The following is a 21,525-nucleotide window of genomic DNA, read 5'->3' as shown; positions in this document are numbered from 1 at the left end:
AGAATACCCAAGTAACCACCCGAAATACCCTAGCAACACCCTAGCAACCACCTAGCAACCACCCAGAACACCCTAGCAACCACCCAAAATATCCTAGCAACCACCTAGCAACCACCCAGAATACCCTAGCAACCACCCAAAACAGCCTAGCAACCACCCAGAATACCCTAGCAACCACCTAGCAACACCCTAGCAACCAACCATACTTTAAACTTTAAACTACTTTAAACTTCAAACTAAATTAAACTTCAAACTAATTTAAACTTTAAACTTCAAACTTATTTAAACTTTAAACTAATTTAAACTTCAAACTACTAAATTTACTTCATTTAACTTATAAACTCTAACCTCATACACTTATGAACTAATTAACTTATAAACTCATGAATTCATAGACTTATGAACTCTTAAACTCATAAATTAACAGGCTCTGAACTCTTAAACTCATTTAAACTTATAAACTCTAAACTCAAAAACTCGTACTTATAAACTCATCAATTTAATACACTTATAAACTCTAAATTCATAAACTCTGAGTAAACTTCAAACTACTTTAGTAGTTAGTAACCACCCAAAATACCCTAGCAACACCCTAGCAACCGTCTAGCAACCACCCAAAAGACCCTAGCAACCACCCAAAATATCCTAGCAACCGCCTAGCAACCACCCAGAATACCCTAGCAACCACCCAAAACAGCCTAGCAACCACCCAGAACACCCTGGCAACCACCCAGAATACTCTAGCAACCGCCTAGCAACACCATAGCAACCAACCAGAACACCCTAACAACCGCCTAGCAACCACCCAGAACACCCTAGCAACCGCCTAGCAACCACCCAGAATACCTTAGCAACACCATAGCAAGCACCCAGAATTCCCTAACAACCGCCTAGCAACACCATAGCGACCACCCATAACATCCTAGCAACCACCTAGCAAAAATATTTCTGGTCCAAACTTTCTCAAGCCAACTTAAAGTTTGTCTCGACGAACTTTCGCATCTAGTTTAAGTTTATTGTGCTACTATGTGAAGAAAATCCAGCAAAACGCGGGGGCGCGTTTGCCGACCCCAGAGGGTTAATGTGGCCTCCATTTCCTTGGGTTTAGTAGAGAATGTGAAATCTGTCTTGTAAAAAATACAAGATAATAGGCCTCGACCCTGATACATTCCTCAGGGTTAGTGCTGCAAAAATTTATCGTATCGCAATCGCAATTGCGATGTCAAGCCTACGCGATTATATGACGCAAAATGCTGCGATTTTATATTAAATTAACAAATTAGCGCCGTTAACGTACTTTATTAATGCAAATGCTTTTAAACCATTCATGCGCGATAAGACATAAAAGAACGAGCTGCCTGTGAATGTCCTCCTGACACACACACACACACACACACACACACACACACACACACACACACACACACACACACACACACACACACACACACACACACACACACACACACACACACACACACAGAGATAGACACGCGCCAGTATGAAGTTCTCTTTCGCGGTAGAACGAACAACACACATGTATGCCAAAATGAGCGCGCTGCCTGTGAATGTCCTGACTGTGACAGACAGAAAGACTCGCGCTAATATCGTGCGTGCGCACAATACAGCATTACAGAATACAGTTCTCTTTCGAGCTTGAACGAACAATAACACACAATTATGCCAAAATGTCTTTTTGTCGAGTGTCTTCATAACATATGAGTAGTCTTATGATGAACATGAAGAGTTGTGATGACTCGTGAAAGAATGAGGCGCGTGTGAGATCTGCGTCTCTGACAGCGGCTGGTCTTAAAGGGACAGTACACTGTAGCCACTAATTATATCCGTCGCTAAAGTTATTCTTTTTTATTTTTTTATTTTTCTATATATTTTATTTTTCTTTACCCCTGTCATGTATGGTTATATGTACTCTTGTATGTAAATTATGTTTTGTTCTTGTTAAAATGCAATAATAAAAAAAAAAATCTGTCCTAAAGTTAATCAAAGAACAAAGGGAACAGAGAAAAACACTCACTGTTCTTGACTAAAGAACTTTTTTCTTTAGGCTGATTATCACTAATCTGTGTGTGCATTTATTTTCCTTGAGAACCAAGCAAGTTGACTCATGAAACCATTTGCTTATTATATCGCATATCGCAATCGTAATCGCAATATTGACCTCAATTATCGCAATATGACATTTTCCCCAAATCGTGCAGCCCTACTCAGGGTCATGCTGATAGTACTCCCCTTGTTAGGGTCTTTATTAGAGTACTTTGCTACCCATAGCTCGTATGATATCACCCCTCACCACCCAGGCTCAGGTAGAGACAGATTAGTTACTCCCTCCGAGTTGGGATGGTTGAGTATGCTCCCTTATGGTGCGTTCACACCGGACGCGAATTGCGCGTCAGGCGCGAGTGATTTCAATGTTAAGTCAATGCAAAGACGCGTTACGCGCGTAAAAAATTCCTGCGGCGCGAATGAGGCGTAGAGCGCGGCGCGGTAGACGCGAATACGCCTCATTCGCGCGTCAAGTTCGCGCGAATGGCGCGAATTGAGCGTCTGGTGCGTTAAGCGCGTTACGCGCGAATGTTTTATGTAGTGCTTTTTGTGCATTCTCGTGTTTGACGCGAATTCGCGTCTGCCGCCCGAGTTGAAAAATCTGAACTTCTGCGTCAATTCGCACCGCGTTAACCAATCAGGAGCCTGCTTCAGCTGCTTGCTGCTGTCACGTGGTGAAGTGACAGTTTATAATGTTATTTTATGTTTGGCCTCAATACATTATTTTGTAATATGACTAAAATGCACAACAAAGCAAATCTTTCACATAAAAACTCGATTTCAATATATGAGAGATACTCATTTTGTATTGAATGCAATTTATTCCATATCTATATGAAACATTATTAATCTAATGTGAAGACAACAAATACAATTTAGTGTATACAAACTAAAACAAAAAAAATGACAGATTAGGTGGGTGCGGGCGAGGGTGAACCTTGCGCCGGGCTGTACAGCGCGGGCTCGTCAGGCAGCGACCACTCGAGGCCGAGGCCTTATACGGCCTACGCTGTCCTCGTCAGCGTCCTCACCGTTAGGTCCACCAAACCTAGGTCCTGGACCAAATTGTGAAACTCCTGAAACCCTCCGGAGAGTCTGGTGGACCCGAGTACAGCGACGATGTCCCCTACGCAGCTGTTTCTGCTCTCCAGAGCATATACGAGCGGTGACTCTCTCGATTAATGCTAATGCTAATGCTCGATAAACATCTAAAAAAGATGGCCGCCAACGGGTTTCGAAACTTTCGCCTCTGACGCGCGTAAATGTCGCTTCAAACTTTTGTTTTTACGCGCGTCAATCTCGCTCTTGACACGCGAATGTACACATGTGGTCAAGCGTCAAACTAGACGCGGTAGACGCGAATTTGACGCGCTATTCGCGTCCGGTGTGAACGCAGCATTAGACCCGAAGCACTGCCTGGGCTGACGCCCGTGACATTCGAAGATGTAGGCCTTACAGTAGGTCCCTCGATAGTCCGGTAGCGTAAGATTGTACTCCCCTTGCTTTAAAAGGTCGATTGCACTTCTGCTGAGTACACTGCCTTTTGGCAGTATAGACCTTAGAGCTGGAGGTGCTTCCTTTATTAGGGTCCCTTTCAGAGTGCCCAGCCTCCACAGGGCTCTGAAGCACTGTGTAGATCCAGGATCGAGTAGAGTCACTTCCCTCGTTTGCAAGGGTTAGAAAGTTCTACTCTCCAGGATGCCCGTCTCTATGATCCGGTCTGTGAGTGCTTACTGCCACTTTCTGAAGTCCTCCCTATCGGATGCCTCCACTAGTGAGGCAAATAGTATTAGAGACTCTGTTTAGGGAACAAGGCAATGCCTGGGCTGACGTCCGTGAAAGTCGAAGCTGTAGGCCTTACAGTACGCCTCCTCGATAATCCGGTAGTGTAAGATTGTACTCCCCTTGCTTTAAAGGGTCGATAGCACTTTTGCTGAGTACACTGCCTGTTGGCTATGTGAAATAAGTATAACCAGGCCCACAGAGATGTCTGTGAGAGCACCTGACTTCTGTGACTAGCTCTGCTAAAAGTCCCTCTATCAAGTCGTTAGGCCTTGACAGGCCTCCTTGAAGGCGGATCCCCATTGAGTTGGATGCTTAGCATAGCAAAGGCAAAACTTAGCCCAGAGTTTGGTCCATACTTATCACGTTTTGAGTATAGTGTTCCAGAATCTATCTGAGGATCGTTCTGTATGAATACTTGGCTCCCTAAGTCTGGTCGGAAGGTTGAATGACTCTCACGAGGCCTCCCTGTTAGATCAGCCCTAGAGCTGGAGGCGCTCCCCTGATTAGGGTCCCTTTCAGAGTGCCAGCCTCCACAGGGCTCTGAAGCACTGTGTAGATCCAGGATCAAGTAGAGTTACTCCCCTCGTTCGCAAGGGTTAGAAAGTGATATGCTGAGTTCTACTCTCCAGGATGCCCGTCTCTATGATCCGGTCTGTGAGCGATCACTGGTACTATCTGCAGTCCTCCCTATGGCATGTGGGGTTGACTTCATGTCCCCTTCAGAAAGTGTCTGGATGGGACTCCTTTGGACCCCCTGGCCATATTCCCTGAAAGGAACCCCCCTCTAAAGTTGGGCTGTGGTATCCATACCCTTGAGCCGGCTCTGGGTCAAGTCCTTTATGTGAAGCAAAAAGTTACTTCCTCGCTTAGCATGAAGCTCAGGCAGTGGCCATAGGGAATACTGTCACTGACAGCCTATATGTTTTTGGCATTTCAGTGAAACTGCCATTTTTTTTACTTTTTTTGTCACAGCCATAATTTGGCATGCACTCCCCTCAGCATGGCAGTGTGGGTAGATCGTTCCCCATAGCGCTCTGACGCAGTGCGAGTTCCCTTTCGAAAGGGAACGTCTCAGGTTACGGCTGTAACCTATTTTCCCTGAGAAATGGGAACGAGACACTGCGTCTTCCCGCCATGCCTCGGAGATGCCTGCTGAACAGTCCCCTCAGACGATAACTTGTTGACATGTTCTCCAGGCTCCCCTTATATACTTCCGGGTCACACCAGTGATGATGTCATAGGCTGTCGCCGGCCAATAGGATTGCTGTGATTAGATAAGCGTTTCAGACACCGGTTCACGTGAAGGCGTTCCCCCCATAGCGCTCTGACGCAGTGTCTCGTTCCCTGTTCTCAGGGAACATAGGTTACAGTCGTAACCTGAGACGTTTTTTTTTGCTAGTTTCAACCCAACGCAGTTTTCATTTTCACGTCCTGCGTGAATAGTTGTTTAAATAGCAAATGCATTGCGCCCTTTTTTGTACCCAGGGGCTGCTGGTCTGAGAACGAGTGTGTTCAGGTGCATTATTGGCGTGTTGCTACTTTGAGAAACTGAAATAAACTGACCAACAAAAACCTGGTCTAAAGCCAATAGCGCAGTATTTTTTTTTTAGCATTTAAAGGGCATTTTAACATTTATTATTGATAATGTAAGTAATGTGTGCCTATAGGCGGTTCCACAACGCGCGTACACTCTGCTTATTACACACACAGGGCAGCATCACACAAACATTTTTAAAGCTACACTGTGTAATTTTTTAAGTTGATTCTTTGCAAAAAACACTTTGTTCTTTCAAAATAATATGTACTCATTAATGTGTAATTACTTCTACCAACTAATCAAGTATTCTCGTAAAGAATCTGCCATTCAGAATACATACGAGCGAGTTGCTCGAATGGCGGTAGCCATGTTGCGCCTCCATCTTGAAAATACATTGGCCAAAGAGGGACATACCTGGAAATTCAAGCTTCGCCTTTTGCGTTTTTACACTCAGTGGCGCCGTGACGAATACGAGGGGGAGATCACTCGCGACTGCCAGCAGATTTGAAATAATACGGCCACCGTAGGAGTTAAAAAGCCCTCGGAATGGGAGGGGCTAGAAAGTAATATTCAGTTGGTAGTCATAAACAATTTCCCTGCTAGATGGGAGAAAATCCTATACAGTGTAGCTTTAAATATATATAAAAAAAAAGGATTCCTCTCTGGAGAAGCGTTCAGTCTTTCTGCTTGCAAATTCCGTCATGTAAATAGCGAAACCGCCATGTCACGAGCGCAACTGGCTTTGGTTTATTGCACGTTAGGCCAAAAACACACCCATTAATCATTAAGAGAACTTTATAACTGGCAATTGCGAGTTTATATCACAATTATGTAAACTCGCAATTGCAAGAAAAAAAGTCAGAATAGCGAAATAATAAGTCACAATTACCTTTTATTTTTTTATTCTGTGGCATAAACAAGCTTCCACAGTCATAATGTATGATTGATTAAGAGCTCATATTAAAAACTGAATTTATAGTTAAGTCATGTCAATTACCAGTGTGCCTTTTAAAGACTTAGAGAGCAATATATTACTTTAGGGCATAATCCTTGTCTTTTATTCCCGCCATATGTCCTGGAAAATGATCGCTGAAAAAGAGTGGGAACCCTGTAGTTTATTTGTGTATTTAAGCCCTGTGTTTTGTTCAGTTCATTGTCCATTCTCATCATGATGTTGGTTGTGTTTATTCTAAGTTTGTTACGGTTTAGAGTTTTGGAAAATAAATGAACTGCTGCGATTAAATCCTGTGTTTTATTCTACCCTGCTGCAACCATGCGGTTACACATACCTGATAGGTCTGCTATTTGAAAATAGGTTCAAAAAGCTATCATGCAATTACACACTACCATAATTTTCAGTATCATACTTCCATCTTAAATTAGAATCAGTCCATTGGTGCATTAGGAAGAAGTCTGTTATGTAATTGGTATTTAAGGAAAAGGGAGGAATCACAAACTGCAAAGGAAATATAAAAATATATAACAGTATTCAGAACAGAAGTGATGTTAACACATTTTCTGAAGCACACTGTTAAATCAGTGGTACGTTAAATACAATTTGACAAACTTTATAGGATTCAAAGGCAGGAGGCACGATCTAAGAGGAGGGAGATGTTCAAACTTTTTGGTATTTTCACGGGAAAGAATTGCTATGTTTCATCCATAACTCATCAGTCATCTAAAAGGAGAACTCCTGAACTCCCCCCAAAAATGTACCTCCTATCTTTGTTTTGGAAAGTAATAGATGACGTAAGATCTAAAGTAAACACAAAACCTGTAAAACAGAAAATAACAATTTTATACTGTATGTCATGCTCTTTCTCTAATGTATGTCATATAATTCTCAGTCATGTCCTCCACTAATGGTGTTTATGCAGAGATGTCTGTTGGATTCCTCTTGTTCCAGTGGTCACTCTAACTTCTTCCTACCATATTTAGATATTTTTCTGTATGATATCTGCATATTTTCAATGAATACCATATGAGCAGAAGCAACGTGAGTGAATACTTGGTCAAACAAAATACAATACAAAGAGTGATTAATACAAAAAATTAATTTAATAGGAAAATCAATTAGCAAATTTACACTGATAGTAAAAAAGACATGTTATGTATTATCATGTTCTAGTGAGAAATTACCATCAAACAGTACATCCTAGGGTGTTGGAGAGCTTAAATTATAATTAAGTTTACATTAATAGCTTCCTTGACTACTGGATTCAGCACAAATAGTATTAAATAGTTTACAAGCTTGCCATGATTACAAGTTTGCAATATGGTCTTGCAAGGTTCCTGGTCACTTGTCTCCGGAGACCCCAACGTCCCCAAGTGATAAAGTCTTATACTACATTAAATGACAGGCAATTTACAAGTTTCGGTAGGCTAACAATAGATGACTAAATATTAATTAGGGGACTTAGGCCCTAGTGGTCCCTGTGTGGGCTAAGGGTCTTCAGCATCCCCAAGGCCTCTGACAATCTGAGGCCTGGGTCATTGGCCCCACTTGCCTGTTCCATAACCCAGCCCTGTAAGATCTACAACAGCCACTGAAAAACATGAGGACTAGTCAACGCTATCTCACGACCAATTCATACGAATTTGTACGAGTAAGTACGAGGTGGCTAATTCATATGATTTCTTTCGACCTCACTCGTACGAATTCATACGATTTGTCTAAAGCCCAATGAAGGGTAGGTTTAGGGGCGGGTCAGGGGTAGATCATTCGTACGGATACATACGAATTGGGAAACTCGTAAAATATGTACGATTTAGCAAAATTCGTACGAATTCGTACGAGTGAGGTCGTATGAATTTGTACGAATAAGCCAATAACGTACAATACGTATGAAATTGCCATGAGATCAGGCTGACTCAGTAAATAGAAGTGTTTTATTACATCCTGGCAGACCTGATACTTCTGTTAACCCTTGTATTACAATTGGGGCCTGAACAGTCCTGACAGACTGAAAAACATATTTAACAATTTTAAATTTAATTTTGAAGGTAAATAAATAATAGGCTAATTTCCTATTGTTCTAAATTAAATTTACCCTTCTTATCTTTACATGTAGATCATGTAAAAATACATCACAATCAGTAAAGACAGGGTTAATGTGGCCATATATATATAATATTTAGGAGCCTAAAAGCTTATTTTTTATCAGATCACTGTGATTATGAGAATATGTGGTGGTAAACATCAATATCAAAACAGTCACACTTATCCATAAATTAAAAACAAATTATCTATATAATTTTTAGAGTCCAGTTTTCTGACATTGATAAATATATGTTTTTTAAATTTTTTAAATGTTATAAACAAATTAAAACCTGACAATACATAATTGCAGTTAAATAAAACATAACTGCTCTCTATTTTATTATACATTCATAACCAATTTCCATTATTTACAACTTTAATAAAGCATTCCATTTCAGAGACCTAGCAGGTCAAGCAATAACCTTGATGATTTTCCTCCAGCACTTTGCTTATATTTCCATTTTGCAATAAAACTCAAAGTTTCAGTGTAATTTAAAAAAAGAAGAGTAACAGGCCACAAGAAAAAAAAGCATCTTAACAACAAATCAGTACCCCAACTCTGTCCCCTTTTAACCCACACCTGTCCAAATCTATGTACAATTTCTTTTCATTTAAATTACTCTATTTGTATTGTCCTTCGATACAGAATAATTAGTCATTGTACAGTTTAGTTTTGAAACATGTGTTGTCCTGGATCATGTTGACAATCATCTTCTCATACATACGGTGTATGGATGACACGCTAATAATCCGACTGATCCTCTTTAGAATTTTTAGAAGGGGACGGCGGGCGCCTTTCGAACGTAGTTTGCGAAGACTACGAGATAAAGCCTTGGCCAGGTCCTGACCTCCATTCTGAATCTTCCACAAGTGGAGGAGCTGTATAATGTAACGTTGTGAGGGACAGGAGTGAACCAGAGCCCGTACATCCTTGTCGCTCACTTTCTCACCAGGTAAACTGTCCATCAAGAGCAACAGGTCTTCCAGAGTGAGGTTTTTTACACTAGCACAGCGATTTACCTTCCTCTCGCAGTGTTTTACATCTAGGAGAAAATGGGTGGATTATGTTAGTACTATGAACCTAAAGTACCTTGCACTGAAGTTAAAAAAAATACATCAGAGAGGTATGTAACTGATATAATGCTAATATGAAGTCAAAACTTGAACAAATTGTTCACCTTGCATTAAAAAAAATGATGTGATACTACATTTCAACAAAGCTTAAGGCATAGCAACTGGACAAACTGCATCGAAGTTCTCATCTACACACATCAAAAGACTAGTATAAATGTATCAAGCCTTTTTGTTAAAGTTCTTGAACTTGAAAAATACTTCTCTTTCTTACAAATTTTCAAAAAAAAAAAAAAAAAAAATCTATTAAACTAGGCCTATGTGTTATTTTCCATACGTCTGTATCCATAAAAAAAAAAATCCAAATGCAAATGGATGTCAAAAAAAGTTGTTGGAGGTGCAATAAAAGTTCTTCATTTAGACAAAAATCCAATGTTTTAATGTAGAGTATTTTTTGTTTAGGTAACAAAACAATTATTATTGTAACATTACATTAGACAATATACATTTTAAATAAGGCATTAACCTAAATATAACTAACCTACACCTTCCCCTAAACATTTTGTACATTTTTGTAGTTTTCCCTTGTTAAAGTGTTAGTGTGAAATTTCATTGTACTCAGTAACTGGCTAATCTCCCTTTGTAATTACACTGCTAGACTGAAAGATCAAAGCATTTACAGATTTAAAGATCTAATATTTATAGTAAAAATCGGGTGTTTTTTCCGTTTTATTAAGAATCTAAAACTTTTCGGAATACATTCTGTTTTATATTCATGCTGATACCTCAATGCTAGGATTTGAACTCAAAACATGATTAGTGCTGATTAGTAGTTTGAAGGAGATTTACATTTACAGTAATTGTATGACCTTTTATCGACTGAAGTTTCATGGGTTTCAATTACTTTAATCTCTTGAACTAGGATTACCTGTAAACCACATTACCACAACATAAGACAAAAAATAGCCTTCAGGATTGCTAATGCTTGTACTTTCCCACTTGTGTCCATGCTAACGATGCTGGTGACCACTTATGGTCTAACATTGAAAGGCTCTAAATTTGCTAAATTTAGTTCTGTTTTTTTTTTTTTTTTATATCTCCAATTGTCTGTTGAATCTATATAAGACAAACTGACCTCGGATGATGCTGAGGAGTTTATCTTGGTCCTTATTTTGTTCTCTCCAGAGACGGAGCAGATGTAATGCCTGCTGCTGAGGACTGCAGCTTTTCTTCAGCCTTTCAACACTCTTCCAGTCCACTTTGCGTCCCGGAAGGCTCTCAGAAAGATGCTCCACAGGGAAAGAGGCCAAAGGAGGTGATGCAAGGAACTGAAATATTGCTTCCTCACATAGAGTAATTTCTGGAAGGCCATGAAAAAGAGGTGTTATGAATGTTAAGGAAGCCTGATAAAAGCACAAAATAAATCAGAAAGGTTTTGCAGAGACAAAATAAAAACAGATACCAGAGTCAATGAACCATATCAGTATTGCAGCTACCCTGTACTCTTTTAGCCAATAGATTCACATGTTTTAATAAATAAAATGTTCCCACATGTTGAGAGCAGCTTTGACTATTCATATCTTTACTCCACCCATGTCTTATGGCTTTAGGGTAATGTGTAGGTTAGTAATATTTAGGGGAATACCTTATTTAAAAGGTAAAGTTATCTTTTTTTTTTTTTTTTACCTCCACCCCCCCTCTTCGGAGGACAGCTTTATTATTATTATTTTTTTATTTTTTTTTTACATTTTTATTTACGTTTATAGTCATTGCATTTAACTGTTGTCCTACCATAACCTTTCACCATGTTTTAGTAGGATCCTGGATCCTTATAAGGTCATGGGGAATTAGAGCACCACATACAGAGTGAAACACATAACACTTCTTTTTCTTCTTTTCCCTCAATACTGAACTCATTGTTCTTCTTTTACATTGTCCTTCAGTGGTCCTGATGCAGAGTGACCCCAGCGATCAGAATGAGTCTGAGTCTTGAAGTGGTATTTTAGTAAGTTGCTCCAAAGGTTCGGAACCAAGACTGGAAAGAGACCTGTAACTTGACTGCTCTGGCTTAGGAAAGACCAGGAATCTAGACTGGTAACGGGCTTGTGCTGACTGCAGGCCACTGGTCTGGTCCACAGACTGATAACGGACTTGTGCTGCCTGCAGACTGCTGGGCTGGGACACAGACTGGTAACGGGATTGTGCTGACTGCAGACTGCTGGACTGGGGCACAAACTGAGAGCTGGATTGTGCAGACTGCAGGCCACTGGGCTGGTCCACAGACTGGTAACGAGCTTGTGCTAACTGCAGACTGCTAGGCCGGGACACAGGCTGGTATCGGGCTTGGTAAGGTAAAGGTAAAGTTATCTAATGTAATATTACATACAAGTACAAGTTACAATAATAATTGTTTTGTTACCTAAACAAAAAAGATTGCAATTATGTATGTACAATTACATTTATGTTTAAAGAGTCTACAAATAAAGACATTCACTAACTATTTACAAGATTTAAATACTGAGTAGACTGGATAAAAGAAACAACAGCAAATGTTGTTTTTTCAATGTGTCTCTGAGCATTTTCTTGAAAAACACGGGGGACATTCTTTTAACTTAATATCCTTTTTTGAATAATATCCTTAATAAATTCAGAATAGTGATCATTTTGACTGAGCTTCTCCCATGTATCTGTCAACACCATCAGTCCCAATTCTGAGTCAAATTGCTTATCTTGATTTCAGATGCTTTCTGAAAGCGTTCTGCAGACTCCCAACAGCAAACTGCCAAGCATTTTAATGTTGAGTAGCAAGCTCATTGGCAGCTGATGCAAAAGCAACCAATCAGCTGCGCTATGTAGACAACGATGTGATTGCTTCGAAGCGGCCGCTTCGAAGAAATTGACAGGCAAGTTTGTCAGCACGTAGCTCAAAAAGAAATGAGGGGCTGGCCATAACCAGAGCCGTCATCCAGCTGAAGGCACTGGATATCGCCAAAGAGCTGAACATACCTACCTGCGATGCCCCTCATTTCTTATTTCGTCTACATACTGACACACTTGCCTGTCAATTTCTTTGAAGGGGTTTTCCGACATGCTGCCAACATCTGCCACTGTACATAAAAAAGGTGAGAAATCAGTCATTGTGAAATCTACTGGAAACGAGAACTACAAACACTATCTCACGACCAATTTGTATGAATTCGTACAAGTGATTAAAAGGTGGCTAATTTGTACGAATTCGTACGACCTCACTTGTACTATTTGTCTAAACCCACGTGATGGGTAGGTTTAGGGGCGGGGTCAGGGGTAGGTCATTCGTATGAATTCATACGAATTTAGCAACTTGTAAAATATGTACGATTTAGCAAAAATCATACGAATTATTACGAGTGGGTCGTATGAATTGGTACGAATTAGCCACCTCGTAAAATTCGTACGAATAGAACTACAGGTTATTCTGGCTGCATTTACACTGCAAGTCTTAACGCACAGATCCAATCTTTTGACCATGTCTGATTTTTTGGCCCACCTGTTTACATTAACTTTAGACAGGACTGGTATCCGATATCTGTGTTGTAAGTGTAACAAGTAAACATTCTTGTAACAAGTAATCTATTGCATTCTAACAATGCAATAGATTATTGTAATGCTATTATCGGTGGTTGCACTGCACGCTTAATAAACAAACTACAGCTGGTCCAAAATGCAACAGCTAGAGTTCTTACCAGAACCAGGAAGTATGACCATATTAGCCCGGTTCTGTCAACACTGCATTGGCTCCCTATAGTGAGCCTAAGTCCCTCCCCTCCGCTTCAGGCTCATGGGACCTTATTTCGGAAAAAATATGTATGGTAGTCAATGGCGAGAGACAACTTATCTTTTTATTCCGTCTGAACTGTTCCCTGAATTACACATATGATGTTTGTCAGTTTAAAAGATAATTATGAAAGTCAAGAAAGTCGCAGTTTGTCATAAAACAGAAGAGTAACATTTAGTTTTATGTGAAAATCGCTCAATGAACTACATCTCTCGTCTTGCACTATGTACGTATGTGTGCAGTCTGGAATAAAACACTAAGGCATGACGGCGTAACGTTACGATTATAACTTAAGTCGTATAACGTAAGACTATAGAAAAAATGACAGACGTTAGCTTCAGTAAAGTTAGCTTCATTCATTGAGTGAAAAGGTATGACATCACATGTGCGCCTTTTGGGTTTGTAGTCTTTGTAATTACGTATTTTCACAGTCTTATACCTCAACAGTCTTTTACCTCAACCGGAAGGGGAGGGACTTAGGCTCTCTATTAAACATTGTATACATTTTAAAATATTGCTGATCACTTACAAAGCACTAAATGGTTAATTGTTTACTAAATGGCTCCACAGTACTTGAGCGAGCTCTTAACACATTATAGTCCTTCACGTTTATTGCAATCTCAAAATTGCAATAAACGGCTTGGATTACCGCAGTCAGCCGGATCCAAGCCGTATCCAGATCTGATGAAGGACCTGCGCCTGGAAACGATGACAACGCAGTCCTGAAGTGTCAACCAGTCCCTCCCCTGTGAAGGCCTCCTTCCCTTCCCTTTACCTCAGTACAGATAAAATGTTGTCTGGATAATTCCGGTTCACGTGGCTACACAGACGCGACAAAAGATTTCTGTATTATACATTTTTAAGGCCAAACAAGTAGTTTATTGAGGGTTGATTTGTAAAGAAGGACTGCACGTCTGTGCACATATACAAACGCGCATACCTTTGGACTGAACACGTAATGCGCATGTGCATCGTCTGTTTTTTCGTGGGTTTGCACAGAGATCCTATAGCTGTTGTAAAGCCTAAACAATCTGTTACGGTCATTTTCAAGGAACAATCCATATTTTTAAACAATCCATATTAAAAGCGCTATATAAATGAAGGTGACTTGACTTGACTTGACTTCAATTCCCACCGAAAATTACTTTCGGTGATCGTTTTACTATGCACATGGTAGACCCTGGTTTTGAATGGCCGTGCTATTAAAATTATTTATATAATTCATGTTGGGTGATCATCATCATCATCATCATTATTTGGCAGCATGGACAAGATAACAGCTGTCATGACTCATGAATGTTTTGTAGCGCAAAATCTGACAGAACACATATATAGAGTGTGTGAGTGAGTGAGTGAGTGAGTGGCCTAATAGAGAAGCTTGTTGGTTTACAGCGAGGTTATCACCTCATTGCTGAGAAATATAATGTAGCTTTCAATAGTGAAGCTGTTCTCTTACGAGAGGTCTCTCGTACTGCGTAAGATATCTTACGCTAGGGGAAAATCCTTTTCCGCGAGATATTGAAGCCAAAAATTATCCTTAATTTTGTAATAATGCAAAACGCGTTGCAGCAGCAATGCAGACATAGGCGAGACAGCTCGCGCGCCTATTGGCTGCTCTGCGGCAACTGCAGCAGCCTATCGAGCGAGGCCTGGCGTGACGTCAGACCCAATCAGGGCACTTCGCGCCCGCTGCGTCACGTCCCGCCGAAATGGGCGTGGTCTAGGCCTATAAATATCGCTCGCAGGCAGCTATTATCTGATTTTTCATCCTTCAAGCGAAGCACACGCATCGCTGGAGCTGGATTAGAAGCCGCGCCGTCGAGAGAGAGCACCTTCAGCGGGACGAGTCACTGAAGTCGCTGGCCGCGCCGCCTTCCTTGCCTTCCTGCTGCGCTTTCCGGCATTATATCCTTTCTCTGCTACTGTGTTTATGTATGTGTGTGTGCTCGCCGCCGCGACACACACTCCCATTGCACTAAAAGAGCTGGGCGTCTTTTTCAAGACGCCCCTTTTCCTGATCACGCAGCTCTCGCACTCGCTGACGGCGACTGCCCTCACTGCGAGTTAGGTACTGCCTATGGTGACTCTGAGGACTCACCTGGCATCCTTCTCCGAGACTGCTCCTCCGCCCCCCCCCCCAACCCGCAAAGCTTGCCGGTTCGCCCGCTTGCCTTGCCTGCTTGGGGGACGATACCTGTTCTCCCTCTGTTCGAGCCGCGCACACCGCGCCGCTCACAGAGGATGTCAGGAGCGGGCGGTCACGGGGCTAGCTTTCTCTCTCCCTCTGTTCAAGCCGCGCAAACTGCGCCGCTCACAAGGGAGGCTGGAAGCGGACGGTCGGGGTTAGTTTTTCTTTACGTTATAAGAAAGCTACCCTGCCTTCTGCGCCCCATTCATGCGTCACTCACCGGCGAAAGGAGAAATATGTGTTTTTTAGTCCCTCCGAGGATGGACTAACCTTCAATTTCTCATACATATTCCCAGTTCCCTGATCATGCGACTGGAAATATCAATATTGCAGCAGGCGAGCCTGTTTTAATACAAGCGCGCCTGCAAGCATACGCCGAAGAAAGCATGTGACGCTCTTATATGCTCGTGCATTCAAAAACCTTTGCGTTCCCCCCCTGTGGCTCAGTGGCGGAATCATTGGTTTTTCCCACGAGAGACCGGAGTTCGAATCCCGGTCTAGCGGCAGTTAAAATTATGCCGCCAATGCTTCGCTCTGTCAGTTCCCTGAAAAGCGACTGCAGACGTGCATTTTGCAGCCAACGAGCGCGTTGCACAACCCGCTCGCCTGCACCCAAACACCGTTTCTATGGTTTCCGTGCGTCACTGGCGAAAGGAGAAAAGAGCGTTTTCTGGTCCCCCCGCGGATGGACCGACCTCGTCTTTCTCGTACATTTCTCATTCCCCTCTGAAGTTCGGGCGACTGGAAATGTCTGTATTGCAGTGAGCAAGCCTGTTGTAATACACGCATGCCTGCAAACAAACGCCAGCACGTTGACGGTCTCTTATAATACTCGCGCTAACTGAGTTACAATGTGTCTCCCCCTGTGGCCCAGTGGCAGACTCTCAGGTTTTTGCACGCGAGAGACCCGCGTTCGATCCCCGGGTCTACCGGCAGATAAAATTATGCCGTCAATGCTCGCTCTGTCAGTTCCCTGAAAAGGCGACTGCAGATGTGTATTTTGCAGCCAACGAGCGCGTTGTACAACCCGCTCGCCTGCACCCAAACACCGTTTCTATGGTGTTCCGTGCGTCACTGGCGTAAGGAAAAAAGGGAGTTTTTCTGGTCCCGCTGCGGACGGACCAACCTCCTTTTTCCTATACATTTCCCATTCCCCTCTGGAATTCAGGCGACTGGAAATGTCAATATTGCAGTGAACAAGCCTGTTGTAATGCACGCAGGCCTGCAATAAACGCCAGCATGTTGACGCTCTCTGTTTCTATGGCAACTTCTCGCTCGTTCAGTTCCAGTAAATGTGACTGTTCCAGTGTATCCTGCAGTAAACGAGTCGGTTCTGTCACCCGCTTGCCTGCACACAAACGCCGTTTTTACGGCTACCCAGATAAATCCCATAAGTGTGAATTTTTTCTGGTGTCCCGGCCACGGCCGATGGTGCTTTATGTGTAAGAAGAATGCCCACTGCCCAGTGCCCATCTCTACACACAAGCACAGCCCGTCACACAGGGCTCGCGCACATGAATCGGCTCAGACCGATTGCGCTTCAAACATGGTGAATGTGCCCACTAACACCACGTTATGCATGTCTCACGGTTTCTGTAAAAACGAAACCAACGTGCACTCGCTTCACGCAAGCGAACGATGCTTTCGGTGTGATAAATGTGCCCGCTGTCCCGCGCCCACATCCACACATAGACATGACAGTTCCCACGGGAACCGCCCAGCCCTCCCCCTCGCGGTTAACCACCGCAGAGGAGTCGAGCGCGGGCAATCTGCCCGCTGTCATCAGCGCGCCCCATGCCTCAAATGTCACGAGCGACACGCTTGTGTTACAGCACACCGAAGCTTCTCCATCGCTGAGCGAGCGGAGCGCGCTTCGTATTCGACCCCTAGCTATCCATGCAGATGCATGGGCAAAGCTACCCGGGGTTTCGAAGTGGGTGCTGAACATTATAGAAAGAGGCTATTCGCTGCAGTTTCGCCGACGCCCTCGCCGCTATGTGGCGCGCGTCGAGACCACGGTAAAAGCAGAAGTAGCACATCTACTTCGAGCCGAGGTGACGAAACTATTGAGCAAAGGGGCCATAGAACCTCTCTCTCAAGATCAGAGCGAGGGAGGGCTATACAGCAGATACTTCCTGGTACCGAAAAAAGACGGGGGTCTCAGACCCATACTAGATCTAAGGCAACTGAACAAAGTGCTTGTGAAGCGACAGTTCAGGATGCTCACGACCAGGCAAATCCTTGTGCAGATTCGCCAAGGAGATTGGTTTGTGTCAATAGATCTGAAAGACGCGTGTTTTCAAATACAGATAGCGTCACGTCACAGGCGATATTTGAGATTCGCCTTCGAGGGCCAGGCATATCAGTACACAGTCCTGCCGTTCGGTTTGTCCCTAGCACCCCGTACATTTACGAAGTGCATGGATGCGGCGCTCGCACCCCTCAGAATGAGAGGCATGCGAGTGCTGAACTATTTGGACGATTGGCTGATTCTAGCGCAATCTCGCGCAGTGCTCATAGAACACACGACCATTTTACTCGATCACCTCGAGGATTTGGGTCTGAGTGTCAATTGGGCGAAGAGCTCCCTGTCTCCCAGTCAGAAAATATCTTTCCTGGGCACAGAACTGGACTCACTATCCATGATAGCGCGACTATCACAACAGCGCGCGGTAGACATTCGACGCACAGCGAACTCTTTTCGCTGCGGCGCGTCTGTCCCGCTCAAGAGATTTTCAGAAGATGCTAGGTCTCATGGCCTCAGCATCGTCAGTGCTCCAGCTGGGTCTGCTCCGCATGCGCCCGCTGCAGTTTTGGCTGAAAGCGCGAGTCCCACGCGAAGCGTGGGCACCCGGTTTGCTTCGCCTCAGGGTCAATCAGAAATGCGTTACAGCTCTGAAACCCTGGAAAGCGAACGACTGGTACCAATCAGGTGTAAGCCTGGGGACTTCCTCGAGGGTGAAAGTGGTGTCCACGGACGCGTCCACCTCGGGATGGGGAGCGCTGCTCGAGGGCAGACCGTTCTTCGGCCAGTGGTCAGAACGGGAGAAGCTCCTGCACATAAACTGCCTCGAAATGCTGGCAGTAGACAACGCACTGACGCGTTTTTGTCCCCAAATAAAAGGTCACCACGTCTTGGTCCGTTCGGACAACATGTCTGTGGTGTCCTACATAAATCGCCAGGGCGGCATCAGATCCGAGAAACTGTACAGGCTGGCAGAACGCCTCCTGGTATGGGCTCAGTGCAACCTGCGCTCGCTCAGAGCAGCGCACGTGCCAGGGATCATGAATATAGGACCAGACAGACTGTCCAGGAACAATGTTCCGGCAGGCGAGTGGTCTCTACACCCACAGACAGTCCAACTGCTGTGGAAGAAATTCGGCAGAGCGGAAGTGGACCTGTTTGCGTCTCAAGAAAACGCTCACTGTCAAGAATTTTTCTCCAAGAGCAGGAGCGCGCTGGCCCATGTGTGGCCCCGCCGCCCGCTCTATGCTTTTCCCCCCGTCTCTCTCCTGCCTCAGGTGATAGAACGGATCAGGGAAGAAGGATGCTCAGTACTGCTGGTAGCACCGTTCTGGAAAAACCAACCTTGGTTCCCAGCCGTGATGCAGTTAGCAAGTACTGCCCCGTGGCCAGTACCAGTGAGGAGAGATCTCCTCTCACAGGCCCGCGGCTCGATCTGGCATCCTCACCCGGAACTATGGTCCCTTCATGTCTGGGCCATCAACGGGTACATGTTGGACTCCCTAAAGGAGTATTAAACACGATCACGCAGGCTAGAGCTCCGTCTACAAGACGACTCTATTCTTCGAAATGGTCAGTGTTTTCGGGCTGGTGCACAGCCCGTGGTGTGTCACCCACAAACTGTGATGTGACGGAGGTGCTTTCCTTCCTACAAGAGCTGTTGGATGGGGGCAGGGCCCCCTCCACGCTCAAAGTTTATGTGGCGGCTATAGCAGCGTTCTCAGAAACAACGCTTGGTCAGTCAATAGGAAGGAACGATTTAGTCATCCGCTTCCTTAGAGGAGCTAAGAGACTGAATCCTCCCAGACCTCCCTCAGTCCCCGTATGGGACCTTTCTACGGTTCTGGAAGCCATGAAAGGTGCGCCATTTGAGCCTTTACAGTCAATCGATTTGAAACACCTGTCTTTCAAAACGGTGTTTTTGCTGGCTCTCGCTTCAGTGAAGCGCATAGGGGATCTGCACGCGCTCTCTGTGAGCGCGGCGTGCATGGAGTTTGGGCCCAATGACTCAAAAGTTATACTCAAACCTAAGCACGGTTATGTTCCAAAATCCCTCAACACACCGTTTAGGGCGCAGATTATCTCTCTGTCAGCCCTACCGGTCCCTGATGAGGAAAGAGACGCGAGCCTCCTTTGCCCAGTCAGGGCATTACGAGCTTATGTGTCTCGCTCGTCTGTTTTCAGACAGACGGAACAGCTCTTTGTTTCGTTTAGCGGACGTTCTAAGGGACTAGCCGCGTCGAAACAGAGCCTATCCAGATGGATAGTTGATGCTATAGCGCTGGCATACGCCTCCAAGGGCATGCAGTGCCCTTTGGGTGTCAGAGCGCATTCCACGAGAGGCATGGCCTCTTCGTGGGCCTGGTCAAGTGGGATTGCCTTGCAAGATATTTGTATGGCGGCAGGCTGGGCCTCCCCGTCTACATTTATAAGGTTTTATAACCTAGAGGTTCCCGCCCTGCAGGCCAGGCTGCTGTCGGTCTAAACTACCAGTATTATCTGACCTGATGCGTTCAGCTCAGAATGCTGCGTTTACTGAGCACAGCTCAATTTTCGACAGTTTAAAGCTGGGCAAACTGTGTAAGACCCACATTTTTTCCCATCAGTTCAGGCCGTACCCCGCCCTGTCTGTATGATGAAATTTGCGTCCCTTCGACGCTACTTTATGTGGAAAAGTGAGGCTGCACCCCTCCTTCTTCCCGGACTCTCTGTGAGTTCACTGAGTGATTGTGCACTATATGTACCCCGGGCTTTTGCCCTTGGGTCTTTGGTGTCAGATCTCAGCATGCACGGCGTTTTACACTGGGTCCCCTAGCGTAAGATATCTTACGCAGTACGAGAGACCTCTCGTAAGAGAACGTACTCGGTTACTAACGTAACCTCGGTTCTCTCTAGAAGAGGGAACGAGTACTGCGTATCTTGCCGTGCATGCACACGCTCTGGTTGCTTCGATGATGAAAAACCAGATAATAGCTGCCTGCGAGCGATATTTATAGGCCTAGACCACGCCCATTTCGGCGGGACGTGACGCAGCGGGCGCGAAGTGCCCTGATTGGGTCTGACGTCACGCCAGGCCTCGCTCGATAGGCTGCTGCAGTTGCCGCAGAGCAGCCAATAGGCGCGCGAGCTGTCTCGCCTATGTCTGCATTGCTGCTGCAACGCGTTTTGCATTATTACAAAATTAAGGATAATTTTTGGCTTCAATATCTCGCGGAAAAGGATTTTCCCCTAGCGTAAGATATCTTACGCAGTACTCGTTCCCTCTTCTAGAGAGAACCGAGGTTACGTTAGTAACCGAGTACGTTTTATATATAAAAGTCACGGGCAGAGGTTGAAAACCAGCTTCTGAACGTTTCTGTTCGCACAATTTCTTTTCTTTACAAAGATAAATATAAAGTTCCCACCTCAATAAAAAGCTGTGAGCGAGTGTGGGCACGTCTGCCTCATAATACAACATTAAAAAGCTATCTTTGTGAATAAACATGTCGTCCTCGTCTTGTGGTGACTTGGAATTCAAAGGGGAATTGGATATGCGTGTTTAGACGTAGGTCGGATGTCCAGATATCGGATATATATCTGATTTAAAACCACATTTGGAAGTGGCTCAGATCAGATGCGGAAAAATCGGATCTCGTGCGGATTTTTTGTGTTTACACGTGTGCAACATACTCCGATCTGTGTCAGATGGGAGTAAAAGATCGGATTTTCTGTGCCAGTGTAAACACAGCCTTTTATGGTGTGCCATAAAGTTTTTATTTTTAAATATGATTGTTAGTACATT

At 44.0% G+C, this 21,525-nt stretch overlaps 1 protein-coding gene and 1 long non-coding RNA gene across 2 annotated transcripts in view; one reads left to right on the top strand and one right to left on the bottom strand.

Annotated features, from left to right (window-relative positions):
- The window catches only part of LOC309484288, a 223,615-nt gene that overhangs the window by 179,767 nt on the left and 22,323 nt on the right, over positions 1-21,525 (top strand). The gene's annotated exons all lie outside the window — the stretch shown is intronic.
- Positions 7,426-21,525, bottom strand: part of LOC309484161 (tumor necrosis factor receptor superfamily member 11B-like) — a 48,226-nt gene continuing 34,126 nt past the window's right edge. The window contains exons 4-5 of the mRNA XM_082150423.1: positions 10,633-10,857; positions 7,426-9,469 (exon numbers count right to left, since the gene is read on the bottom strand). Of these exons, the coding sequence (XP_082006549.1) occupies positions 9,078-9,469; positions 10,633-10,857 (617 nt within the window). The 3' untranslated portion in view covers positions 7,426-9,077. The remainder of the gene's footprint in view (positions 9,470-10,632; positions 10,858-21,525) is intronic.

This window comes from Leuciscus leuciscus, assembly GCF_965113295.1.
Source record: "Leuciscus leuciscus genome assembly, chromosome: 20".
In the NCBI taxonomy this organism is placed as follows: domain Eukaryota; kingdom Metazoa; phylum Chordata; class Actinopteri; order Cypriniformes; family Leuciscidae; genus Leuciscus; species Leuciscus leuciscus.
The sequence above is the reverse complement of the archived record's forward strand: the minus strand, read 5'-3'. Positions and strand labels throughout refer to the sequence as shown.